This window comes from Bos mutus, chromosome 25 (assembly GCF_027580195.1).
Source record: "Bos mutus isolate GX-2022 chromosome 25, NWIPB_WYAK_1.1, whole genome shotgun sequence".
Classification (NCBI taxonomy): domain Eukaryota; kingdom Metazoa; phylum Chordata; class Mammalia; order Artiodactyla; family Bovidae; genus Bos; species Bos mutus.
Genome location: NC_091641.1, coordinates 8,287,962 through 8,315,596, shown reverse-complemented (window position 1 = coordinate 8,315,596; position 27,635 = coordinate 8,287,962). Strand labels below are relative to the sequence as shown.

General features: G+C 49.2%; 1 protein-coding gene across 1 annotated transcript; it reads right to left on the bottom strand.

Moving 5' to 3' along the window:
* Positions 1-3,842: 3,842 nt before the first annotated feature.
* Positions 3,843-25,971, bottom strand: FKBP6 (FKBP prolyl isomerase family member 6 (inactive)). Its single transcript, XM_005892839.3, has 9 exons — positions 25,807-25,971; positions 25,467-25,584; positions 25,069-25,158; positions 23,937-24,139; positions 22,326-22,445; positions 17,085-17,279; positions 16,847-16,956; positions 15,355-15,447; positions 3,843-4,293 (listed from the first exon to the last, which is right to left on the bottom strand). The coding sequence occupies exons 1-8, from the start codon at positions 25,861-25,863 to the stop codon at positions 15,357-15,359; spliced, it is 984 nt and encodes a 327-aa protein (XP_005892901.1). The 5' UTR covers positions 25,864-25,971; the 3' UTR covers positions 3,843-4,293; positions 15,355-15,356.
* Positions 25,972-27,635: the final 1,664 nt, after the last annotated feature.

The following is a 27,635-nucleotide window of genomic DNA, read 5'->3' as shown; positions in this document are numbered from 1 at the left end:
TCCCTGTCAACCGCACATTTTCCAACAACTTTTCCCAACCGAGTGGGAAACCCTCACCGCATTTCCAGCCAACTAGCTGCTGTCTGCTGTCGGCGCCTAGGGCTTTTCTGACACTGAAGATGCCATCATTATTTGGCTTTCGCAGCCACCTCGGAGGAACGCAGCCCTGCTGTGAAGGCGTGGTGTGCCCTCGGCCCTTCTCTGGGTGGGTAAACCATCTCTAAATCTGCAGCCTGCAGATCTGCCAGGAGTTCCAGGGTCCCACGCCCCTCACCTGTGCTTGCCTTGCCCTCTTTAGCAGTCACCGTCCCCCATGGCTTATGCGAGTCCAGTCTTCTGTCTGACCTGGGTTTATTTTTTTCCCATCAAGGGTCCTTGAACCAGACTCCTCAATACAGCCAGCCCAGGCAGACCTATCCCCCATTAACTTCCTGACTGTCCATAAGGATTTCATGAGGTATGTGAACATAGGTCCTAAGTGAGCTCCATTTATTCCTTCAACAAAGCGAGGATCTTATTTCTCGGTGCTGGGGAATGGAGGACCACAGTCAGGTGACCTCCCGTCCCTGCCCTGGAAGCTCAGAACCTTGGGGAAGTCAGGTCAGACCATGTGGTTACTGTGGGGTGTTGGGAACCAAGGGTTTGGTTATCTTGGAGGCAGCTATGTCCATCTAGGTGGTCAGGGAAGGCTGCCTGGAGGAGGTAGCCTTTTTTTCTCTCTTGCTCCAGGTCTATGCATATATTTATAACTATCTTGTGGTTCTTGTATTAAAAAATTGAAATGATTTTTTAAAATATGAGAAGTATTTTAATACCAAGAAAAGAGGAAGGTTTGTGATTTTTATTTACCAGACGAGGGGCAGAGAAGTTTACTCTTATGCTGAATGGCCCATCTCCCGTGATTGTTGGGCTGACCTCGGTTTGCTGGGGGCACACGCCCTGCCTCTTTGAGCCTTGGCAGCTTCGACTCAGGATGCTGTCTTAAGCTTTGGAAGAGGAGTCGAAATGCAGTCCGATCTGACAGCACCACACGGGGCCACAAGGTGTGGGCCGCTGTGGGAGCCGCAGGTGGCTCCGCCTGGCCGGAAGGCAGGGTGCCTGGCAGGGAGTGGCTGGAGGCAGGCCAGGCCTCCTGTGCTAAATTAGGGAGTTTGAACTTTATCTCAAAGGCTACTGGGAGCTACTGAAGCATTTAAGCTGGAGCAGGACAGGGCAAGCAGGTGGAGAAGGTCTGGAGACTAGGACTGGAGGCCAGGGGAAGGGTGTCCAGCGAGCAAGGTGAGAAGCTGTGACCTCTGACCCAGGCAGGGCAGAGACACGGAGCACGAGGGGCTGATACAAGGGACGCTCAGGAGGCACACCCCTCAGCCAGGGCATAAGGCTGAGCAGGAAGAGGGTGGGCAGCAGCCCCGAGGGGCTGGCTCAGGCCCGGGGTAGGGGGAGCAGCCTGAGGGACACGACTTTCACATCCTTGTGCCAAGGATCTCAGGAGTCACGCGGGAGTCCCTCCAGCACAAGCGGGAGTGGGAGTCAGGCAAGCCTCCTCCAGGTGACGATGACTCTGGCGCATCTCCACCCACTTATCCGTCCCACAGCTCTCCTCCAGAGGCTCTCAGAAACCAGCTCAGGTCCTGCACTGGGAACCTGGATTCCGGGTGCACGGGCTTCCCGTGAGCACCTGTCACGGTCACTGCAGACACCACGTCACCAAGCAGGAGTAAGTGCGGGGCGCTTTCTGGGGTCTGTGACCTCTGTCTGGAATCCACCTTTTCCAAACTGGCCGTCTGTCTGGAACCTGTCTCCTGGTACTGTTCTTGTTTCCTGACATTTCTCAAAGAGCAGCCGTGAAGCGCCCCCATTCCCACCCAAGTCAATTCCCCTTTTGGTTGGTGAATTTTCTGGGTCCGACTGTTCTCCCTAGAAGGGTGTGCCTCCCTCTTCTGAGCATCAGTGAGGGGGAGCTGCGGGGAGGGGGCTGGTAAAGGGGGCTGAGGGGTGAGTGGAGATCTGACTCAGGTCCTTCCCCACAGGCAGCTGCACTTTTAGTCTGAAGGGTAGTGAAGAAAACCACATTTGTAAGAAAGAAAACACATTTTTGGCTTAGTACACTATATCATATCGCATTATTATCTATCTGCTGGCATTTCTCTTTCTAAAATGTTTGCCTCCTAGGCCACAAACAGAAGTGTATGGGTGCGCGCACACACACACACACACACACACACAGGCATTTGTGCTTAACTGATGCTCTGGATTAAGTATGACTACTCATTGTTATTAGGTCATTCATTGTGACTGGGTTGACCAAAGTGATCAGAGAGGTCAAGGTAAGCTTAACGAGGTCAGGAGAGAAGTAGCCAAGAGCCCAGCCTGGCTCCTGAGATCCAGGGAGAACAGGCGTCTTTGGGGTGCTGGTCACCTGGGGAGGGGCCTGCCGGGCTCCCCAAGGCCTACAGGAGGGTCTGATTTCCCAGCCAACACACACACACTCTGCTGGACCCATGCCATCTGTCTGCCCACATGACATAAATGCAAAGACGTCTTTTCTCAGACGGGCATGTGGGTCCCCTCCTGGCTGCAGCCCCTGCTGTGCTCCCGACTGGCTGGAGCGGGTCCCTTAGGCTCCCTTGTCACAACTCACCGGTCTGCAGAGCCTCTCCCTCTAGGCTGAGAACTTACCACACTCAACACCTTTTCCTCTTGGAGGGCAGGGGCCCGGGAGCTGAGCCAACGCCCAGCACAGACCAGTCTCTCTGAACAGCTAGGCTGGGTGAAGCAGCTCAGGCAAGAGAGAGAGCCAGAGAGCCGTCCCAAAGGTCACCACCCCACCCAGGATGGGGCACCTGCAGCAGACCAGGCAGGCGGGCCGCAGGGCTCGCCGGGAAGCATAGAGCGGGTTATGTCGCCACCTATCGCCCAGTTTGCTCAGCAAAAGTCAGCCAGGGCTCCAGGCCTTGTCTCTAACGAAAAGCGCTCAGACCCTGTTCAGAAGGCAGCAACCAGCCTGCGGGCGTGGGGAGCGGGGAAAGACCTCTGAGCATGTCGCGGGACGGGCCACCCTCTCAGTTAGGAGCACTCCAGCTCGGCCCTCACCGCGTGACCCAGGCCCAGACCTTCCTCCCTGGGCTCGGGCCATGGCTCTGAACGAGACAGTAAGTTGTCAGTGAGGGTCAGGGTAGGGAGAGCAAGGCTCACGGAGGAGGACTGAGCACTGGGGCTGGGTGGGGACAGCCAAGCCCTTTGGGATCCAGAGGCCTGTCCAAACCAGCCCTGCTGTCCCATGATGGGGAGAGGCGGCCCTGACTCCGAAGAGCCCTGGGACAGTGTCAAAGTCCCTCGAGGCCAGTTTGTTCCTTCCTGGTCAGGGCAGGGCCACTGCTCACCTCCCAGACTTGTACCAAGAATGAGCGGCAGCAATGCTGTAAGGGGCCCAGGCGGACCCTCAGGTGGCAGCTGTCCTCACCCAGCACCACACTGTCCAAGACACCACGGGGAGGCTGGCTTTGTGACACCTCAACACACACACATTTTTGCAAGACTCACAGTCCACAACAGGGCAGGAGGACCGGCTGGCTCCCAGGTTTCCAATTAACTCTCTTGAAACAGCTCCCCATGGAAGGGAGAAGATTTCAAGGGAACCCCAATGCAAACGCACAAGCATTTACCCTTAGGTCAAAAAGAACTGCTGTGGCTCCAGAAAATAAACCCAACTCGCACTCTCGCTGATCCAACTGGTCTCAGTGAGTAGCTGTCCCTCTACCCTACCTACTGACTTCGTAAGTTTAGTTGAACTCAACACAATTTACACTGGATCTTGCAAAGACAAGGAAGTGTTTTATTTACTTACAACAAAAAAAACATCTGTAACATAATTCTCCCTTTTCAAAACTGAGAGCCCTACAAAATACACAAAGCAATCCCTATTTGTATTCACCCAGGGACAAGAGCAGCAGGAAGGGGGCTGGGACTGGAGAAAAGCCAAGGACTAATTCTATTTGAAAAAACAAGCAATTGCCTTAAAAAATAGCATTCTCCTACTTGTCAGTAGCTACCCTTTCACCTCCTTTGCATGAAAACGTGAAACAGAAAGCAGCAGCTGTGAAAACACTTCAGCAGCGTCAGTCACAGACGGGGCCGTGGCCTTGGACTGCAGAAACTCAGCCCCTCTTCCAAGCAGGTCGAGCACACAGTCTGCCCTGAGGAGATCCTTCCGGAAAGCGCTCTGCCCACCTCCCATAACGATGGAGAACTCCGGGCAGCCTCGCTTCTCTCACTTGTCATTAGCTGCGAAATCTAGGAATCAAACACAGCAGTTAGAAACAGAGTGGGACTCAGCTGTCCCAGAGGGCGCCAGAGCCAGTCCCGGGTCTGAGTCCAGGCGGGAACCAGGGACAGACAGATGCCCTGGGGGCAAGGGCCCTAAGGGGTGGGTGCAGGGAAATGGTGACCTGTCAATAAGGTGGCTTTGAAACTTCAAGAACACCATCTCAGAAAAGCAGAACAGAAGGGCCCCTGAGACCATCCAGATCAATTTTACTGTTCAGATGAAGCCCCCAAACAGATGACTAACTCCTGAGTGTGGGCAATCTCCTCATTGGTCCATCTCGACTGTTCCACAAGGGCTACACATCCTCAACCACTCGAGGATGTCAAAAGCACTCTCAAAGGGCCAAACGTACAAGCGGCTGCTTTCAGGGGGACATGTGAAACCCCTGGGACACACACTGGGCAGCACTGACCACTAGGGATGTAACCAGACAAGACGCCTGGACAGGCTTCACCCAGACAGCTCCACAGGACAGCTGGCTTCACCACAGAGGCGGGTAACACGGGCGCTGGCAGCAGGGACATAGTGTGGTAGTTTATCCAGGGCCAGGAGATCCAAGTGGACTCCCGGTCCCACTATTTCCAGCTCTGTGATCCTGGGCCAGCTGTATCTCCTGCTTCCTCACCTATCAAACATTCCTATAGGATATACTTCACTGAGCTGTCGCAAGACCAGTATGACCTCGACTGAAGGTGGGAACACAACGAAAGCTGGTAGGACCACCCACTGAGGGCTCTGCGGTGATGGCTCTGCATCACTGCCTCCCAGCTGGGCCCAAAGCCGTGGGAAATGCTGGGACACAGAGGTGGGTGCTGGCTGACGCGCCGGCCCAGCCTGGGGCCCTGGTGTGTGTGGGTGTCCAGGGCTGGGGGAGGGGTCACAGTTAAGAACACATCCTTCATTGCTGTCTTGCTGAACAGCAGCTTCTGAGTGGGGGAGAGACACCTGCTTGAGACAGTCCCCTCAAGCCAAGCCCTGGGAAGAAGCAGGTGGGCCAGTGCAGGCAGGAGAGGAGGCCAGTGCTTTCTTAGGATGTCCATCTTGCTGGTCATTTAAATCTACCAGGAAGAGTGCTTGTCTGTGCCTCTAAGTGCTGTGGCACCCTGCTGACTAAGCCTGCTTGGCTGCCCTTTATAGTACATTACAGAAAAACACGGCACCAGTGAAATGAAGCTGACAAACCTCCTGGGACGTTCTTCAGTGGGATAAAGAGATAAACCAAAACACGTAACTGCTGTGAAGAAAAATCAGCAGGCTATGGGGACACAGAAGGACGTCAGTTGTTATTTAACATAAAGTAACTGGAAAGACCTCTCCAAGGAGGCGACATTTAAGTAGACTGAGCTCTGAATAGTCAGAAGGGCTTTCGGGCTTGGAGGAATGTCAGTGCAAAGGCCCTACTGCAAAGATTCAACATTATAAACCACAATAATAGGTCAAAGGTTAAAAAAAAGCTTGTTTATCTTTGTGACAGAAAGGCATTTGATAACAATCATTCCTGACAGAAACTTGAGTATAAAAACATTTCCTTAGCATGACAGAAAGAAGACTGTATCTTCACTGAAAGCCTGGATCATGCTGAGCAGTATAGCAGCAACTGGTCCACCCACTGTGGTCACGAAAGATGCAGTGCTGATCCGTCACCACCATCTAACGCTATTCTGGAAGTATCAGCCCACAGAGGGAGATGGGCTCTGAGTAAGATGAGACAAGGTGGGAATCAGAGGACAAAGTTACCATTACTTGAATGTGACGATCATATGCCTAGAGTATCCAGGGAAGCAACCGACATTTTACTATCAAAAAAAAAACCCAAAACAAAACCCCAAACCTGAAAAACTCAGAAAGGTGTTTGGTTACAGAGAAACAGGCAATTTATAGAAAGGATACTTGAACATCTGAAAAGAAGCTTGACCACGGACAGTCAACACTAATAACAAGATCTCATTTTGGATGCACCAAACTGGCAAAGATTAAGACATCTAACAGTACTCATGATGGCAAAGCTAAATAATGGAATAGCAACAGCACCAAAGGGGATATAAGCTGGTACAGACGCTTGAGCGGTCACTTTAGTGACTCCTGGATCAGTTGAACTTACACGTGTATTACCCAGTGACATGACATTTAAACAAACATCAGAGAAAACTCAGCTGAGGGGTAACCATGTCATCTGTCTGTCCGCCTATCAATCACTGTTAGGAAGATGATGATTCCCTCCTAGGATGGAATGCCGCCGAGTTGTTTTCTTAAAATGAGGCAGCTCTTTGTATGCTAACCTAGAAAACACCCAAACTGCATTATGGTACAAAATGTATACTTCTATTTGTGTGGAAGATTACACAGACACCCACAATCCTGAATATTCACAGCAATGCTTTGGGAAGGACACTTAAGAAACGTCAGTGGTTACCTCTAGAAAACAGGTTTGGGGACAGGGAGCTTTTATTCTCCACCTTCTGGTTTAAAACCATAAGCACGTAGCATTTTTATAATTTAAATTAAAATACTGACAAAAAGTTACAGGGCAGGGGGGTGGTAGAAGAAACAGAAGAGCAGAATGCTGGTGACCACACTGTCATGCTATTCTTTCTAAATCTGAATAGGTTTGAAAATATCCATAATAAAAAGTTTACTAATCATCAATGAAAACAAAAACTCAATCCAGTCTGTGTCCCATGCACTGACTGTAGAAATCAGCCCTGTATTCAATATTCACGCAGCACAAACATGTGCGCTCGAGGATGCAGGTGGGCAAGGAGAATGTCCAAGATCAGACACTGGGGTTTGTGAAGTTTAGTCAACAGAATTTTCAATTTGAAACTAATAAAAAGGGACACTTTAGCATGAACGAAAATGCATCAAAATAAAAAAGTTCACGTTTCATTTTGAAAATCCAATACTCATTGCATACTAAGGAGCAAAAGGCAAAGAGAAAGCCATCATGTACCCGGGGGTCAAGCAAAGATCAGCCAGGAGACCTACAAAGACAGAAGTCAGACTCGGGCAGGGAACACAGACAAAGGTCCAGGAGGGCAGACTCCAGCTGAATATATTAATACTAAACAAGCTGCTTCTGAGGAGAGTGAACCCCAGGCCTGGGGAAAAGGCACAGTCACTGTGAAATAGAAACTCCAGCAATGATATGATCGGTGTCCACAGTAGCTGCACAGAATAGTGGGCAGTAATCAGAGAAGAGTGTGAGAAAGTAACGAGAAGACAGGAAAGTGATGTAATCCTGGGACCTGGAGCCGGAGGCTGCAGAGCCTGGGGTGTCTCTGTCTGAAACCCTAGGGTAAAGGGCCAAGGGCCAGGCAGATAAAAGGAGTTCCCACGGCGTTGTGGACCAGCCCTGCCCACCCACAGCCCTGGTCTAGAGCCTGTGAGCCACAGTGAGCGGGCAAACGTGAACAGTGTCTTGAGAAACCTCTAGAACAATGGATCTTCACCTCTTGTGGGTCATACAGCCTTTGAAAAACTGGTAAAAGCTGTAGATCCCTCTTCAAGTCCCAGATAATGCACAAAAAGGTGAAGATTCCTAGACCCTCCCTGAATCCACTTAACTAGTTCTCTAACTCAAAATGCATCACTCAATCGGAATAACCTAGTCTGGGTATCTCAAACATCCAACTGAGAGAGAAGAATTTTCCCAGAAGCCCGAGCCCCCTCACGTACTCCACGATGTGATGTTCGGCCACCCCACCAGTTGGCTGTGCCCTCTGGCCTCGGCGGTCCCCCTCCTGCCCCTCCCCCCGCCGTGCAAAGCCAGTCCTCACTGCCGGCCGCCTCATCTGCCTCTCCCCACCTTGGTCCGGCCGCTGGTGGCCTGCTCCACACGGCCTCCTCCTGCTGTAGTCCCCTCAGCGTCCCTGGTCCGCACCCCCACACAACTACTTCTCTCTACTTCTCAGCACTGGTGGGAGACAGGCATCACGGAGCGCTCCCTTCCTGCTGGGAACACGCATCGAGCTGAGTGGTCCCCCAAAGCCCAGCCTTTCTAGGTGTAAACTGAACCCGAGCGCGCCCAGGCCTCTGCCCTGACCTGGGGGGTGGCCCCGGACTCAGCACACTTCCTCCGATGACACCTGTCAGCGCTCACGGCCATCAGCTGCCACAGCACGAATGGAAGACAGCAGAATACGTGACAAACTGGGGTCAGAGGTGCTGCCCAATGGCCACCCTCGTTTCCAAACAAATCCACTGTGTTACGTTTCTAATTGCCCTGCACCCACTCCTTCCCTCTTCTCATGAGGATGTCTTGAGAAGGCCATCTACCTTACTGTGCTCCACGGACCAGCTGGTCCATATCACCTGGAAGTTCGTTACAAACAGCAAGTGTGGGGCCCCAGCCAAGCTGCTGAGTCCAAGTCCCTGGGGAGGGCCCCACCAATGGTTTTGAGGAGGCTGAGCCAGCAGTACTGGCTTGCTCCCGCCTTGCACTTCCCGCTCTCAGTACGCCCAGGGGGTAGGCTCCTGGTCTTGCCTGCATTCCCACCATCCACACTGGCGGATGAATGATCGAGTTATTTCTCAGTCCTTGTCCTTTGTGTTGGTGGGCGTGACACTGCTGGTCACTCCTCTGTGAAATTCACCCCCTAGAGGATTTCTTTTGTTCTGTTTTTGTTTCTGCCTCTCCTGGTGTCAGAGACCCCGCTGTGAAGCCGACAGCAGCTGCCGCTTATCTCTGTGCAGGACACGCAACTACTCAGGGGCTGGTGCGTGGCTCCCTGAAGCCCACCAGAGCCTTCCCAGCTAAAGCTCCCACTCGTCCCCCGGCTCCCAGCCTGTCCTCTTGGTTCCATGTTGTGCTCCCAGAGTCCATCCTCTCTCCACATCTCCTCCCAGGTGACTTCACATTAATTCTTTGCTACTGATGCTCGCTTCTTTCACTATGTGCCTGTATCCTTATTTATCTAAGTCAGGTTCTGGGTTACACAGGCCTAGAGACATGGCTTATTCAAAATTAGGTAATCATGAATCCAAGAAATTAAAAACAGACTGAGCCAACATCTGATGGGAACGAAGGAGGTACAGAGAGATCTTAAAGATCTGATCGCTACATTGTACAGATGGCAAGACTGCAGCCCAGAGGGGTTCAATGACTTGGCTGATGTCGCAGAAAACAAGCTAAGTCTGAGAATCCAGATTTCCCATTTTTCAGCCCCCATACGGAAAGGTAAGGGCACTTCAATAAATTACTGATTTGAAGATTAGAAAAAGGAACGTAGTTTATCTCCTGAATTTAACTAGTCTTCTTTGATACCTCATTCACTAAGAGCCCAGAAGTAAACCTCAGTTGGCAATGGGGTTCGGGGCCTGTTATGGCTGTCAGGACTCTTGAGAGTTCCTTGGAAAGCAAGAAGATCAAACCAGTCAATCTTAAAGGAAATCAACCCTGAATACTCTTAGAAAGAACTGATGCTAAAGCTCCAATACTCTGGCCACCTGATGAGAACAACCGACTCACTGGAAAAGACCCTGATGTTGGGAAAGACTGAAAGCAGAAGAAGACGGCGACAGAGGATGAGATGGTTGGATGGCATCACACTGACTCGATGGACATGAATGAACTTGGGCAAACTCTGGGAGATGGTGAGAGACACGGAAGGCTGCCGTGGGCAGTCCATGGGGTCACGAAGAGTCGGGCATGACTTGGCAACTGAACAACAGCAACAACAATGGCTGCCGAAAGGGGCTGCGAAGAGGGCGAAGGGGCCGAAGAAACCACCAGCGGAAGCACTGCCCAGGAAGGGGCCCGTCAAGAGGCGCCAACCCACGCGGAGTATTTACAGTCCACACAACAAAGGGATGACGTCAGACATCTCCTGAGCTGGAGGAAAAGGCATTTCACAGACTTCCGAAAGATCAGGAGACTACCTAATAGTCTGCCTGGAAAATGGCACAACCCTCATCCAACAAGAGGATGGATGCCCAGTTACTCCCAGGAAAACACACCTCTGTTGGGAGGAGTAAAAGAAGTGGAGATGCAGGGAAAGTCAGTCAGAATTGACAACATACAAAATCACAAAAATACATTGAAGCAAGTTCCTATTTATTCAGGACTCAGACGCGTCTAATTGGAGGCATGAAATACCTTTATAGACTCTACAGTGGATTTGAGTTTCTCCTTAATCCCTTTCGGAAGAACAGGATCAAGCAGATTCTTGTCTGAATCTGGTCACACACTATGAGGGATGATGATCTGCTCCTAGGGTTTCCTGGCAACTGACCAGTACGGCCGGACACAGGAAGGCTGTTTTGGAACAAGGGAACCCCTGACCCCAGAGGACCCCCGAGCCTCGGCACTGAGCTCTGTGGAGCTTGCAGCTCCAGGGCTCACTCTGGCCGACACTCTCTGAACCAGGACTAAAGGAACCCTAGAACCTCAACTACAGGAGCTTATTACTAGCCTTTACTTCTACCTGAGCCTCTCGGGAGCTGCTCTGACTTTCCAGAAAACACTTTCAAAAATCTGTTAGGATATTCTTTCCCTGAGGCTGGCCAAGCAACATGGCTCGATCTTCTTAATTCTGTAGCCTAAAGGCTTCAGCTTCTCTTAAGTATGGAGAGCAGAGAAGAGGGAGGAAATTCATAAACACCTAAGAAAGGAATAAAAAAGATCCCTGAGCAATCAGTGATTACACCCCAGCTAGAGAGAGAAGCTGGATGTACTCAAAGCCTTGGACAGCATCTGGGGGTTTACATTTCAAATCAAATGAAAATGGTCACAGTTGTTTACACACACACAAAGACCTTCACAGGGAAAGGGTCTGATTTTCTGAGCTTTATTCCTCCCCTTGATCTGTAAAAGAGAGATAATTTCTCCCTTAAAATATGTTGGGAAGATTAAATGGGCTTATGGACATTACAAAGCACTGTGGACACAGACTGATGCTCAGACTCCAAGAAAAGCTATCAGCAAGCCCGTCACACCCTGAGCTCTCCTGCTCACTCATGACAGACCTCTGCTTACTCCCACAGGCCAAGTGCGAGCACAGGGTGGATTCCAGAGACCACACAGAAAGCAGCCAAACACAGAAATGTGTAGATACTCAAAACAACCAGAGGAAAATATGTGACCGTACGTAACAGACATGTAGTAAACAGCCATCACAGGAAAAGGGTTCTTACAAACCAGTGAAGAAAACGCCCAAGAGTGAGCAAAGGACAACAGGAAACATGCACAAAGAATATATGGCCCAATAAATACGCCAAGGTGCTCAGTCTCACTAGAAATTGAGGATACGCAGATTAAAATAATACAGAATTTATAAGCTAGTGTAGCAGTTGGGGAGAAGACAATGGCACCCCACTCCAGCACTCTTGCCTAGCAAATCCCATGGAGGGAGGAGCCTGGTGGGCCGCAGTCCCACCATGGGTCGCTAAGAGTTGGACACAACTGAGCGACTTCACTTTTACTTTTCACTTTCATGCACTGGAGAAGGGAATGGCAACCCACTCCAGTGTTCTTGCCTGGAGAATCCCAGGGATGGGGGAGCCTCGTGGGCTGCCGTCTCTGGGGTCGCACAGAGTCGGACACAACTGAAGCGACTTAGCAGCAGCAGCAGGAGTTGGAACCCAATGCAAAGCTCCTCCCTGTGGTATTTAAGGATATCAAAGCATTTCGGTTGGCACCCATCTATTCAGCCTTAAATTAAGAAGGATGAGTTGAGAAGACCTGCCCAGGTAAACAGAGCCCCTGGTCAAATTGTCTTACTGTTTCATTCTTAAATGTGAATAAGCAGCCAAGAAACACGAACCATTTGTGGAAAGTCTGCAACATGGAAAAGAGAAAAGTAAAAGCAAATGAGCAGAAAGACAAGCATTTGAGAATGAAAGAAAAATTCAAGAGTGGCCCTTATCTTTTAGAGATACGCAGGGAAATCCTTGTGGATGAAATGACATGATAACTGGGACTCCACACCCTCCAAACCCAGCCAGAGTCCTGCTTCAGGATTTTTCAAACTGGAGCTGCGTTGGCTCAGGAAGAGGAGGGCAGTGTGGGTTAGGAATTCCCCTCTGTATAGAAAGGCTGTGGGGACGGACGCCTGGGCCTCCTCAGGGCAGGAGAGGAGGCAGCGAAGAAGGACGGACTCCCCAAGGCCCTCCATCTCTACCCGAGGAGTTCTGAGTGCTCAGCCTCTGCCCAAATCCTGTAGGCTCCCCCAGGGTCCCCTCAGCAAACCTCTTCTGCAGTGAACACTTGTTAAGGATGGTTTTCTGCTATTGGCAAGAACATGAATCCTGAGAGCCAATACAGGAGTCAGCTGGGAAGGCAAGGATTCAAGGAGGTGAGGCCAGTGTTTCGGCTATTTCATACCTGATCCAGCCACCCTTTACTGAGTGCCAATCACATGCTAGGCATGGTTCCAGATGCTAGAAAACACAAAGGTGAAAGAGACATGGCCCACTGACCTCAGAAAACTAAGTCTACTATCACCAGAGGCTGAGAGAATATAATTGAGGGGACTCTTGTTCCACCAGAAGAAACAAACATTTCAGAAGACAAGACAGAGAAAAGTCAGTAGCTAGATGTCTGAAGTGACTAGCCAGGTACAAGTACAACACACAAAAGGCGAGCCGAGAAACGATGAACGACACAAAAGTTAAAATGCGTTACAGTCTCAATGGCAGTGGCAATCTGCTGGTGATACAGACAGGCTCGAGACTTTGGGACACCCCAGAAGCCATCTCAGAAGCGGCAGCTAAAAAAGGTCTCCCAGATGCAGAGAGGTGGGAGGTGAGGGCAACAGAGAGGAAACCTGTCCTGTTGGGTTTCCAAGGCCTTGTTTCTAGGACAGACCTGGGAAGAACAGGATCTTCATTAAGCAGAAGGACCTGCCAGCTCATGGTCCAAAATGTCATGGTGAAAAGCCACTGCGCCTCCATTTCTGCCAGACACCAATGGTCATCTGGCTCACAGCTCAGCTCAGGGGAGCTGCGAATACACCAGTGTCCCCACAAGGCCTGAAGGCCAGGGTCACAGGGTCATGGTCAGCAGTGACAGTGATGCTGACGTGTGACACCGACTGCCTCTTTCTGATGGAGCAGAGACAAGAGTGTACAGATCACTCGTGAGAAAACTCTGGACTGAATGGGCCTTTTCACTGCCTTCTCCCATGCCTCTTTTGTAGAGAGACAGAGCAGGAAACAAAGAAGAGATTTATCACCATGAGCCTGTCCGGCAGCTGTTTTCTTGTTGCCTCTTGTTTGACTTCTCTCAAGAGAGCAGAGCTATCTACTCAAGCCAAGCAGGTGTTTAAGGCAGGTGATTTTGTTTCCATTAATTTTCTGAAGTAAGAGTAAACCAGACAAGAGAGTTACGTCATGCAGTCCTGGAGAAACCAGAACCCGGTGTGTAACCCCCGGTGGGGTGTGTTTGCTGAAGGACCGGGCGTCCGCCCCCAGCTGCCCCAGCACCTTCTGTCTCTAGTTCTCGGAGTAAGTGGTCACCAACCGTCCCCACCCTCGACATCTGGATCAATCATCATTAACAATGTGTTCAATGGAAGGTGAGGTTGGAGGCTTTCAGGTTTGGGGGAAAAAACAGATAAAGCATCATCTTCATTGCCCAGATAAACCATCACATTAATAACTATAAGGATAGCCTCACTACTGCGAAGGAGGTGAATAAAAGCCATGAAACATTTCTGCTTTCATGTTTAGGCTTCAGTTCACTCAGTCTTGTCCGGCTCTTTGTGACCCCATGAATTACAGCACACCAGGCCTCCCTGTCTATCACCAACTCCCGGAGTTCACTCAAACTCATGTCCATCGAGTCAGTGATGCCATCCAGCCATCTCATCCTCTGTCGTTCCCTTCTCCTCCTGCCCCCAATCCCTCCCAGCATCAGGGTCTTTTCAAATGAGTCAGTTCTTCGCATCAGGTTGCCCAAGTATTGGAGTTTCAGCTTCAATCAGTCCTTCCAATGAATATTCAGGACTGATTTCCTTTAGGATGGACCGGTTGGATGTTTAAGCTTAAGGCTTCTCAAACCTATGAATCTAGCCCAAGCCCTGGATGGACCTTCCAAGGCTTCTGTGACCCTCCGAGAAGGCCCACTGCACCACAGCCGCCTCTGCACCACAGCCGCCCATGGCTCCAGGAGGGAGGGCTCCTCTCCTCCCAGTGGGCAGCATTTGTCACTCGGGGACCGAGGAGAACGGCCCACCTTCTCACTCAGACAGCAGATGGCCCCTGGCTTACGACAATCTGACTCACAACTCTCTACCATATGATGGTGCAAATTCGATACTCATTCAGCAGTGATGTTTATACATGAAATTCTGAATTCAGATCTTTTCCTGGCCTGGCAGCACGCAGCCCCATGGGCTCTCCTGATGCGGGGCAGTGAGCCAGAGCTCCCGTCGGTCCCGTGATCATGAGGGTAAACAACCGATAGCCTGACAGCATTCTGAACCCAGACAACCATTCTGGCTTGCTGTAAGTACAGTGTTCAATAAATTACCAGTCAACACTTTATTATAAAACAGGTTTTCTGTGGATTGATTTGGCCCAATTGTAGCCTAACGTTAGTGTTCTGAGAGTGATCAAGACTGGAGAGGCTGGGGCTTGCTTCCCCGTTGGGCCATGGGTAAAGAATCTGCCTGCCAATGCAGGAGACACGGGTTCGATCCCTGGTCCAGGAAGATCCCACATGCCGTGGAGCAAACAAGCATGTGTGCCACAACTATTGAGCCAGTGCTCCAGAGCCCAGGAGCCACTGCTACTGAGCCCACAGGCTGCAACTACCAAAGAGACATGCTCCCGAGAACCCATGCCCCGCAAGGAGAAGCCCACACCGCAACTACAGGGTAGCCCCACTCCCACAACTAACGAAGAGTCCATGCAGCAACAAGGACCCAGACGGCCAGAAACACACAGAATTATTTTTAAAAAAGAACTCCTTTAAGACTGCTGAGGCTAAACCACAATGTTCCAGGAGGACGTATTAAATGCATTTTTGAGTTAACGGTATTTTCACCTGACGATGGGTTCATCCTGAAGCTTTTTGTGTGTCAGCTTACCTTTAGTTTTCTCCTACTGTAGAGCCATTGTCACCAGGAGCAAACATCCGGTGACACATTTCTCTCTCTTTGTCCATGTAGTCCCTGTAATAGCTGCAGGGAGAAATACCCAGTCGTTAGAGACGCACAGTATCTATGGGAAATGACACCTGGCGGCTAGAATTCTCCACTCAGGGCCAGAAACACCACAACTTCAGCAGGCCTCAAACCCAATCAGGAGGGGGTGGAAACAATGCTGGAGGAGGAGGGGAATGGCGGGGCTCCCCAGACGGCTGTTCAGGAAACCCTTGGACAAAAAGCCCACCATCTGCAAAGACAGCAGTCTCGAAGGCTGGGAGCTGCTGTCAGAGAGGCTGTCGGCTGCGTCCATCTGAGCAACACCTCATACTCAGAGATCTCTCACTTATCTTGAGATTTTCCTGCTAAAGAATGGTCAGATTCCAAAATTTTTACACCTTTCTTAACAGGATATTTATAAATACCAGAAAGGAAATTTCTGTAAGTCTTCAAGGCCTGAAATGCAAATAGCTGGATCCAAGCAGGAGGTACACACACCTTGTGCTTTTTTTTTAATGTCAAGAAAGCTTTAGGGCTTCCTTGATGGTCCAGTGCTTAAGAATCCACCTTGCAATGCAGGGGACGCTGATTCAATCCCTTCATGCCTCAGGGCAACTAAACCCGTGTGCCACAACTACGGAAGCCTGACACCTGCAGCCTGTGTCTGCAACGAGAGAAGCCACTGCAAAGACCACCTCGTGCTGCAACTAGCGAGCAGTCCTCACTCGCTGCAACTAGAGAACGCCTGCTCGCAGCAACAAGACCCAGCACAACCAAAAATAGCAATCTGGATTAAACGTTTAAAAATGTTAACATAAGTAGAGAAACCTCACCAATAAAGAGAAACAAAAGAACACCTTAAAAAAAAAAAAAAAAAAAAAAAAACCAGTGGTTATGAGGCGATAGAATTATGTTGAAATTTTCAAAGTTTTCTACAATGAATATGTAGCTTCCACAATCAGAAAAAGTTACATTACTGAGATACTGGTATCGGTATCACCTGGGTAACAAGAGTGTCATCTTAGGGAATGACTCAGATCTGAAAGAGCCATTTCAGATCAAACCAGCATCTTTAAGACATTTTCCTGCAGTCAGTTGAGAACAGAGGTTCTCAGCCGGCAGGGAAGAAAATCTGAAGAATGCTGCCCTTTCTAAAAATCACACTGGCCACCTCTTTAGGGTTCTGCCTGGTGAGGAGGACAGGGAGGTGGGCAACGGTCCAGACATGTGTGGTTTGGAGGTCTGTCCTACGCCCCCTCTCCGGAGCTGCGGGTTTAGAGAGCTGAGCACTTCCTAAAGCCAGCTCTAGGGGGCGCTGCCTCCTCACATGGGCTTGGCAACATCAAACAGTTCTTTACCCAAGTGAACAGGCCAGAGCGGCAGATACACCACACATTTCTTTCTCTGATTGTACTCCTGCAAACAGTGGTCTCACCTGGCCAGTTTCTTCAGCTCGTTATTGATGTCGTGATTGAAGGGCTGCTCCCTCTGGGCTCGGACTAGAAAATCCCGGGCCTTCTGGTACTCAGTCATAAGGAGACAAGCCTGCCCAAAGGACAACATGTTACAAGTACACTTTAGGGAAGTGCACTGCGGCAGTAACACAGTTGACCGCCACTGTGGCCGTTCCTCGAGCATTCCATCCCAGGTCCCTGCCCCCCGCCCCCGCTCACCTGTCCACAGCGGAAGAGGGCCTTGGCATTCTTTCGGTCAATGATCAGAGCCTGCTCTCCATAGCGCAGGGCCATGGTGGGGCGCTCCAGCTTCAGGTAAGTAAAGGACAGGTTGAGGAAAACAAGCAGCTTGGCGGTCTCCACCAAGTGCTGCTCTTCAGGGGGCGCTGTTCGCCGGTGGAGGAGCAACAAGGCCTGCAGAAAGGAAGAGACAGGTGGTCGAGAGAAGGTGGTCTTATGTACAGCAAACCCTAAGAATACACACAATCAGAGCTAAAAAATGAGTTCACAAAGTTGCAAGACACAAGATCAATATACGAGTTAACTGTATTTCTTTAACAACAATCCAAAAATGAAATTAAGAAAACTCCATTTATGATAGCACCAAAAAGAATAAAATAAGTGGCAATAAATGTAAAGTGCAATACTTATAGACTGAAAACTATAAAACGTTATTGAAAGAAATTAAAGAAGATCTCAGTAAATGGAAAGACAGTTCATGTTCACAGATCCAAACACCTAATTCTGTTAAAACGGCAACAGTGCCCAAATTACTCTACATTTTCAGTTCAACCACTGCCAAAATTTCAACTGCCTTTTTTGCAAAAATGGTCAAGCTGATCTGAAAATTCATACAGAAATTCATGGGATCCTAACACTTAAAAAAGGCGGGGTGAAGGCGGGGTGGTCAGAGAGAGAACCAAGTTGAAAGACTCACACTCTCTAATTTCAGAGCTTACTACCAAGCCAGTGTGGTACCCATACAGACAGACACATAGGTCAAGAGAACAGAACCAACAAGGCAGATGGAGAGTCCAGGAACAAACCTATGTACATCCAGAATCAACTGATTAGTAACAAGGCGCCAACACCACCCAATGGAGAAAGAGTAGCCTTTCAGCAGATAGTGCTGTGACAAATGGACGTCAACAAGCAAGAGGATGAAGTTGACTCCTACCTCAGACAACATACAATTAATCAAAATAGACCACAGGCCCTGAAAGCTTAACTGTAAGAAAGACTCTTAGAGGAAAACATGGGTGTAAATCTTTGTAGTCTTAGATAAATTCTGACAACGAAAGCACAAATACCTAAAGAATAAATTACCAGGACTTAATCAAAATTAAAAGCTTTTGTGCTTCAAAGGACACTATCAAAAAAGTGAAAGAACAAAATGACTGAAGGTTGACTGATGTTTAAGAAAAATCATTATAACAGGCAGTTACCGGTTTCGGTTGACAACATATAATGGTTTACTGCGGTCATTGTCCATGCCTTCAGATGATTTATTTTGACTTTTGAATAAAAAGACATCTTTTCCTTTTCAGCAATGTACAAAAGTAAAATAACAATCACAGAATAGGAGAAAATATTTCCAAATCACATTTGATAAGGGTTTAGTATTCAGAATAAAGAACTTTTACAACTCAACAATAAAGACAACCAAATTTAAAATGGGCAAAGAATCTGAATAAATATTTCTCCTAGGAAGATACACAAATAGCTAATAAGTATATGAAAAGACACCCAACATCATTAGCCATCAGGGAGATGCAAAAACACAATGACACAGTACTTTACACCCACGAGGATGTCTGTCACCTTAAAAAAAGGAAGGTAAGTGTGGGTGAGGATGTGGAGTAACTGGGCCTTGTATTGTTGGTGGGAATAGCCACCGTGGAAAACAATTTGGCAGTACTTCAAAAAGTTAAACAGATTCACCATATGACCCAGCAATTGCGCTCCTAGCCATGTATCCCAAAGAACTGAAAACATCAGTCTACACACAAAAACTGGTGAACAAGTGTTCATAGAAACATTATTCACAATAGCCAAAAAGTGGAAACAACCCAAATGCCCACCAACTGATGAACACACACAAGAGGCAGCAAGATCCCCGTGGCTACAGCCGACAGGCTCAGGCTGCCAGGCTCCTCTGTCCATGGAATTCTCCAGGCAAGAAAACGAGTGGGAAGCCATTCCCTTCTCCAAGGAAAAGCAATTTCTGACCCAGAGATCAAACCTGGGTCTCCCACATTGCAGGCAGATTCTTTACTGTCTGAGCCACCAGGGAAGCCCCAGTAAGATCCACACAAGAGTATGTTATTCATCTATAAAGAGGAATGAAATACTAATACATGCTACAGCGTGGATGACACTTGAAACATCATGCTAAGTGAAAGGAGTCAGACAGAAAAGGATAAATGTTGTTATTATTCCACTTACATGAGTACCCATAATAGATCAATTCATAGAGCCAGAAAATAGAATAAAGGTTACCAGAAGCTGGGGGCAGGAGAAGTGGGAGTTACTGTTTACTGATAAAGAACTTCTGTTTGAGATGATGATAAAGTTCTGGAACAGGCAGTGGCAATGGTCGCACAACATTCTGAATGTACTTAATGCCACTGGGTTGTATACCTAAAAATGCTTAAAATGGTAAAATTTATGTTTGGCACATTTTACCACAATTTGAAAAATAAATTTTTTAAAAGGAATAAACTGCTAATACATGCTAGAACATAAACTCTGAAAGCATTTTGCTTCCTGAAAGAAACCAAACACAAAGGATCACGTGTTTCATAATTCTATTTACACGTAATATCCCAGATAAGCAAATCCACAGAAAGAGTAAAACAGGGGGTGTAGGAGGGAATGGTAACTGCTAACAGGTTTCTTTTGGGGGTGATGGAGTGTTCCGGAATTCAGTAGTGGTAATGGCTGCACAACCTTGTGAATAAACTAAGAATTACTGAACTGTACACTTAAAAGTGTGAATTTTATGCTACGTGAATTATATCTCAACAACAGTAAACAATTAATGGCTCTGGGAAAACTGGACAGCTACAGGCAAAAGAATCAAACTGGACTACCTACTCAGACCACACACAATTTCAAGATTTAAAACGTAGGCTGTGTGCTATGCTCAATCGTGTCTAACTCTTTGCAATCCCATGAACCGGAGCCCACCATGCTCCTCTGTCCATGGGGATTCTCCAGGCAAGAATACTGGAGTGGGTTGCCATGCCCTCCTCCACCAGGGGATCTTCCCAACCCAGGAATCAAACCCAGGTCTCTCCCCATTGCAGGCGGATTCTTTTCCATCTGAGCCACCAGGGAAGCCCTTAAAATGTAAGGCCTGAAACCAAAAAACTTTTAGAAGAAAACACAGACAGTATGCTCTCTGACACCCATGTTAGGAATACTTTTTTGGGTATGTCTCTTCAGGCTGAGGAAACAAAAGCAAAAATAAACAAATGGAACTACATCAAATTAAAAAGCTTCTGCATAGCAGAGGGAACTATCAACAAGAAGAAAGGCCACCAATGAATGGGAGAAGATATCTGCAAAACAATATATCCAATAAGGCATTTTATCCAAAATATACAAAGAACTCATACAACTTAACGTTAAAAAATAAACAACTGATTGAAAGATAAACAGAGGATCCAAATAGACATTTTTCCAAAGAAGATATATATACAGTGAGGAAGCACATGAAAAGATGCTCAGCACCACCAATTATCAGGGAAATGGAACTCAAACCACAGTAAGGTATCACCTCACACCTGTCAGAATGGCTATTATCAAAAAGACAGCAAACAGCCAGGAGTTGGCAGGATGTGAGAAAAGAAAACCTTGGGCACTGCTGGCAAGAATATAAATTGATGCAGCCACTACAGAAAACAGTATGGTTACTCAAAAAATTAAACACAGAATTACTATATGATCCAGCATTCCACTCCTGGGTATTTGTCCAAAGAAAACAAAAACACTAATTTGAAAAGATATATACACCCTATGTTGACTGAAGCATTATTTACAGTAGCCAGAGCCGACTCACTGGAAAAGACCCTGATGCTGGGAAAGATTGAGTGCAGGGAAGAGGAGGTGACAGAGGATGAGATGGTTGGACGGCATCACCGACTCAATGGACATGAGTTTCAGCAAATTCTGGGAGTTGATGATGGACAGGGAGGCCTGGCGTGCTGCAGTCCATGGGGTCACTAACAGTCAGAAACCACTTAGTGACTGAACACCACCACCCAAGTGCCCAACAGATGAATATTTAAAGATGTGGTATATATACATAATGGAATATTATTTAGCCATAAGATAGAACAAAACCTCACCATCTATGACAACACAAATGGACCTAGAGGGTATTATGCTAAGAGAAAGAGAGAAAGAGAACATATATTTCCCTCCTCTTCCAACAGAGCCTCCATTTCATTCAAAGCAGCAACGTACTAATTAAACCATACTTTGCAGCTTCCTATCTGCATACAGCTAAGGGCAAATGGACATTCACCATAGGATATCATGAGAAGTCGGGTTAGGAGAAATTCTGGAAAGCTTGTAATATGAATACACACACCAGACTCTTCTTCCCTCCCTTCTTCCTGCCCAGATGATCACATGACACTGCAGGTTGAACTACCATCTTGAGAAGGAGAAAGACAACAAAGACACACTAAGGGCAGCTGATCAGAGAGATCTCTGGAATGTTCCCTGATGGCTTTGTGTAACAGCTGTTTATGCTGTCCTTGAAGTGCCTCCCTTCTTATGTGAGAAAAATTACATCACTAGTTTATTTGAAAAACTTTTTCAGGATTTTGTGGTTTACAGCTGAATGCAAATCCTGAATGTTTAGGCTCACTATGCAAATGAGACAAAAATCAGAATGCCCCTAAACTGTATCCTGTTTGCCTCTATAGCCTAGGGGGCAGAGTTGGGCACACAGAAAGTACTCATAATATTCGTGACCGCGTTACAAAGCAAACAGCGGATTCCTGTCAGCAGAACCTCCACAGGAAGCCAAATGACAATCAGAAGCTTGGCAAGAATGGCGTTAGATTCAGATGAATGTCCACTGTCAAAAAGACAGGAAATGAACATGGCAAATGGGGTAGAGAAGTCAGTTGGTAGAGGACCCAAAACTAGAAAGAGAATTTTTAAAAGTTTGTATTGAAATACACAGTCAAGTACAAAAGCAAGCGTCCAGCTCGATGAATGATCACAACCTGAACACACTCATGTAAACCACATCCATATTCAAACATCACCAGGTTCCCTTAAACCCTGCGTCCTCTCCCCCAGTTTTTAGCCCTCCGGCATGAGGATTTTTAGGTTAAGATTTTTCTTAACGTTGTAGGGGAGAAGAAGGGACAGAGATAAAGTCTCTCTCTCTTAAAGAAGGAAGTTTCCAGGGTCTAAACTCACACTCTGAAGCAGTCTTACCCGTTTATATCTCACTTTGGCATCATAGAAACGATTTTGGCGGAAAAGGTAGTTGCCAAACTCTCGTTCAGTAGCTGCCACCTTTAGGACCTTCTGAAGTGGAAATTGACTCTGTTGCTCCTAAGGATCAAAGACAAGGATGTCAGCAAGGAAACTGAAAGCCCCACGGCCACAACGCCAGGCTCACTACAGCTGTTAGGTCTGTTCCTTTAGACTATGACCTCTGCTGCCGCAGGTGTGCTGAGCACTGGGCTAGGGGCCTAGGTACAAGTCATCTCTGAATCCCAACAGAAGCCACAGCAGGTAGATGCCATTACTGCTGTTTTACGGATGAGGGCCAAATGGGAAGTCCACTAGTTTAGACCTACCCAGAGATGCTCCCTAAAGAAACAGTTTCTCATAGAATTAGAAACTGATGGAACTTGCCAAGCACAGAGTTCAGGTCTCATGGCAACCACTCATCCAGCAAGCATTTGACAGCCCTGGTCTGCCCAGAGCTCCGCCCGTCTTTCCGACCATGATGCTCTACCCTGGGTACACGTCAGAATCACCAGTGGAGCCTCTTTTTAAACAGACGTCCTGGGCCCACTCCTGTTGCTGCTGCTGCTAAGTCACTTCAGTCGTGTCCGACTCTGTGTGACCCCACAGACGGCAGCCCACCAGGCTCCCCCGTCCCTGGGATTCTCCAGGCAAGAACACCGGAGTGGGTAGCCATTTCCTTCTCCAATGCATGAAAGTGAAAAGTGAAAGTGAAGTCACTCAGTCGTATCCGACTCTTAGCGACCCCACGGACTGCAGCCTACCAGGCTCCTCCATCCATAGGATTTTCCAGGCAAGAGTACTGGAGTGGGGTGCCATTGCCTTCTCTGGCCCCACCCCTAAACATTCTAAATCAGCACACAAGAGGTGGGACCCAGGTTATCTGCAAGAACCTCTGTTTTGTGAAAAGATGAGAAAAAGGTAGTGTCTCTCCCTTGTGGTGGTGACAGTTTAGCCAGGGAGACACCATACAGAGATGTGAACCCGGGGTGGACATCTAAGGCCACATGTACAGCCAGGGTAAGACAGCAGGACAAGGAGCTTACGTCACTGCTGATGATTAGAAGCCCCGTCTGTACGGGGTGAGTTATATGTGAAGCTACAGAGGAAAGGCGGTTTTAAAGTTACATTAAGACAGAGGCCATCTATCCCAGTTTATACCCTGTGTCCTCGTATCCCATAAGTTAGTAGTCCCTTTCCTTCTCAAGGGTCCTGGGTTGGACAACAAATTACATGGTCAACCTAGTTATGAGCTACCAATGCTTGACTTGCTGAAAACCAAACAGCACTGAGAAGCAAATACTATCTTTCAGGGAGACCTAGGCAAATGGTGACAAAGGTCAGCTCAACCTGCTGGTCCATAACCCTGGCCGAGCACAGGTACCCACACATCAGGGCCAGCAGCACTTAGACACACACTAGCGAGTGGTAAGATACTCCTCCCCTCCACCTCTCCACACCGGAGCCTTGGTCAGACCCTGGGGCTGATGATCATCAGTGGGGTAGGATAATTACCTGAAACACAAACCCATCCCTCTATCAAAGTGCTAACATCTGTGCTCCAGAACTTACGGCTGAGAGGGCACAAAACTTGTCCGACTCAGCAGAGTCCAGGAAGTCGAGCAACTCGATCTCAAACAAGACGGTGGTGTTTGGGGGGATCAGGGGAGGGCAGCCCAGCGTTCCGTAAGCATAGGTGGGTTTGAACAGGAACCTGGCCAGCTCCCCTCTCCGCATGCTCAGAAGGCCCAGCTCCATGCCCCACAGTGTGATATCTGGAAGAAGTGACAAAAAACACGGTGGAAGCTGGCCCACTGCCCCCCACGGCCTCCCCCTTCACATCCACATCTCTCCGAGAGGCATCCCCAAGCCTCCTGCGTTGTCGTCCCAACTCGCCACCACCCCCAGACTCCTCCAGCCTCTGCAGTGTCCTGGCCTTGACGTCTTTGTTCACGTGGTTCCTTCTTCCTGCAATGTGTTCTCCTACCCACTCATGCCCAGCTTCTACTCTGAGCTCTTATTCAAACTTCAGGGCTCATTCAAATATCCCATCTGAGGTGAACTATTCCCAGCTGGAACGAACTGTGCCTTCATTAAGCATTCCCACCAAACACTGCTTATACCGCCCCCAAATTTCACCAGCTTAGTTGTCTGGAGTGTGTCAATCTCTACAACACTGGTCACAGCCTTTCTAACCATATGAGTACGTCCTTTCTTTTCGCTCTGCCTTATGGAATGATCATTCAACAAATGTCTTCATAATAAACCAAGAAATATGTAGCACCCCTGGTTATGTCACAAATGCAAAGATAACCCTGCCAGGTAAGCCATCTCCCAAATACCTAGGTCTCAGAGGAGAGTGTGGAAGACAACACGGCTGGTTTAGCAAAACCCAGCCTCAGAAAAACAGACTCAAGTGCCCTGAACAGTTTTCCGGTCCTCGGGCACTGCCCTGCATCAGTTCCCCCAAGCAACTTCTTTTTTCCCAGCTCCTTATCTGAACTTGGGCTTCCTGGTGGCTCAGATGGCAAAGAATCTGCCTGCAACGCAGGAGACTTGGGTTCAATCCCTTGGTGGGAAAGATCCCCTGGAGAAGGGAATGGCAACCCACTCCAGTACTCTTGCCTGGAGAATTCCGTGGACAGAGGTCCAAGAAGTCGCAGTCTGACAGGGCTGAGTCCCCAACACTTTCATCTGAACTTACCCTCTCCAAGTTTCATGAGCCGAGGCGTTTTCCTAAAGCAATTAGAATCAAAAGGCTTGTCCATGTGCTCCAGATATCCAGAATATTTCACTAGGAAAAGACAAGACACTCATGCCTCCATAGCAAATCTCTTTGTCACACAGAAACAACGTTAAGTACCTTAAACTTGACCCCCACCCCTCATCCCATGACTGGGAAAAGCTTTGCCTCAGCGTTTAGATGCCTGCCCTTTGGCGGCGCGGCTCAAGAGCTGGGCTGCTGGGCCTCCCAGAGCCCCTGTTCACTGCCGTCTCACACAAAGGGGTAATGGGTTCCCTCGCTTATCCCTTGAAACGCAGCCCTTGGGCACCGCCAGCCTTCCAGGGCAGACGGCACCCGGGCCCGGCCGCCATACATACCGAGCACGGAGGCGTCCGGTGTCACCAGCTCTCCAGCTCCCTCTCGAATGACATCCTTCAGCACGCCTCGGTCCCCCGAAATGTCCAGCATCCTTTGACTTAAGCGCTGGTACGGAGACTTATGGGGGATGAAACACACCACCTCAGAGCCCTGAACGGGCACGCTGACTCTGGCGGCTCCAACCAACCCTTACTCCCCAGCGCCCGGGCCCTCACCTGGCTGGGGGAGTCGTCTCTTTGCAAGACTCCCGGGTTCCGGGTGCTGCCCCCCATTTCCGCGCCACCTGCCCCTACGCCCCGCCGCCCGATGCCCCACAGCGACGCGGTGGCCCTTTTATACCCGGTCTTCCGCGTCCAACCGTGACAATCCGTTCAGGGGCCGCGAGGAGACGCTCATCGCTCAGCTTCAACCGCCGCCAACCGCCAGTGGGCGCTAGGGGAGTGCGCCAGGCCACGTGTGCGGACGCCTGGCAGGTCACGTGACCGGGCACGTGGCGGGAGTGGGGAGTGGTGGGGCGCGCACAGAGCTGGATCCCGCGCTACTTGAGGCCGCGTGGGGCATGACGGGACACGTGGCGCACCACGGGACACGTGGCGGGGCCCGGGGAGCATGACGCAGCTTGTGGCGAGGGTACAGGGAACGGGATGTGCAGGTGCTGAGGATCAGCCACCGGGTACGTGATGGCCAAGCTGCGGACACGTGGCCGGCAGGACACGCAGCAGAGGACAAGGCTTCAGATGCGGCGTGGGGGCGGGGCTGCTGGAACAGTCAGGACCACGGATGTGGGTGATTCCAACCCTCCCTCCTTCTCCTTCCGGCTCCAGGGATACGTAAGAGGCAGACAGCACTTTAAAGTCAAACTGCCCAGTTCCTGCAAAAGCAAGGCGATGCTGGGCCTGCCCCAGGCTATCAGCAAGTCTGCTACACCTGTGTGCTCCTGGTACAAAGGGAGAACGGCCCGGGATCCCACCCGCTCCAACCTGTTCCTTACCTCCTCCCACTCTTGCCAAGCTGAGGACTGGGCACCACTGAGCATCCCATCTCTCCTGCACCCATCTTGCCTTGGCCACTGGATCATTTTATTTCGCTTAGGTGTGTCCCTAAGTCCCCCACCTAAAAACAAACAGGCCTCGCTTTGTCCCAAATCTCCCTCCTGCTACAGGTGGCCTCATTCCTCCTCTTCCTGGGAAAAACTTATCAAAAGGGTTGCTGCAAAGGCTTTCTCAACTATCCTGTCTCCACCTCCTCACTCTTCATTTTCTTTTCCATTCCAATACCACTTTCCCGGGGTTCAGGCCACCATTCACTTTTGTTGTTGCCAAATCCATTAGACCCCTCTTTGTCCTGTAGTTACTGGACTCTCGGCAGCATTTGATGAAGCTGACCTGACCTTTAACTGCCTGTTTTCTTTTGGCCTCTGTATTTAGTTTTTTGGGTTTTTTTTTCCTCTTGTAATAAATGACCACAAAAGAAACTGTTTTAAGCAATACGTTTATTATCTCACAGGTCTGGAGGTAGAAGTCTTGACACCAGTCTTGCTGGGCTGAGATGGAGGCATCAGCCTCACTCGAGGCTTTGGGAAAGAATTCACTTCAAAGCCCGTTCAGATCATTGGCTAATCCAGGTCCTTGAAGCTCTTGGCTCGAGGTCCCTGTGTCCTTGCTGTCAGCCAACAGTGACCCTTACCTTTTAGAGGCTACTCTGTGGTCCTTGCATGTGGGCCCTATACATCTGAGAGTCAGCAACAGCTTGCTGATTCCTTCTTAGGCTGGGAGGGAATATTACCTGGTTGATGTTTTTATAAGCTTGCCTCCTCTCCTGCTGCATCTCTGACTCCAGCCAGGGCACGTTCTATGTTAAGGGGCAACATGATTAGATTGGACCCACCGTGATAATTCAGCTCCATGACTGTAATTATTACATCTTCAAAGTCCCTTTGGCCGTCTAAGGAAGCATATTCACAGATCCTAAGAATTAGGGCATGGTCATCCAGGGGGCTTGGCTGGTGGCTCAGATGGTAAAGAATCTGCCTGCAATGCAGGAGACGCAGGTTTGATTCCTGGGTCAGGAAGATCCCCTGGAGGAGGAGATCTTGCCTAGAGAATTGCACAGACAGAGGGGCCTGGCAGGCTACCGTCCATGGGGTCGCAAAGAGTTGGACACGACTG

Coding starts and splice junctions, on each gene's coding strand:
- FKBP6 (XM_005892839.3), bottom strand. CDS start 25,863: ATGAGCGTCTCCTCGCGGCCCCTGAACGGATTGTCACGGTTGGACGCG. Junction 25,585..25,806: donor GGTTGGACGCGGAAGACCGG/GTATAAAAGGGC, acceptor ATCCCCCATAAG/TCTCCGTACCAGCGCTTAAG. Junction 24,140..25,068: donor GCTCATGAAACTTGGAGAGG/GTAAGTTCAGAT, acceptor CACTTCTTCCAG/ATATCACACTGTGGGGCATG.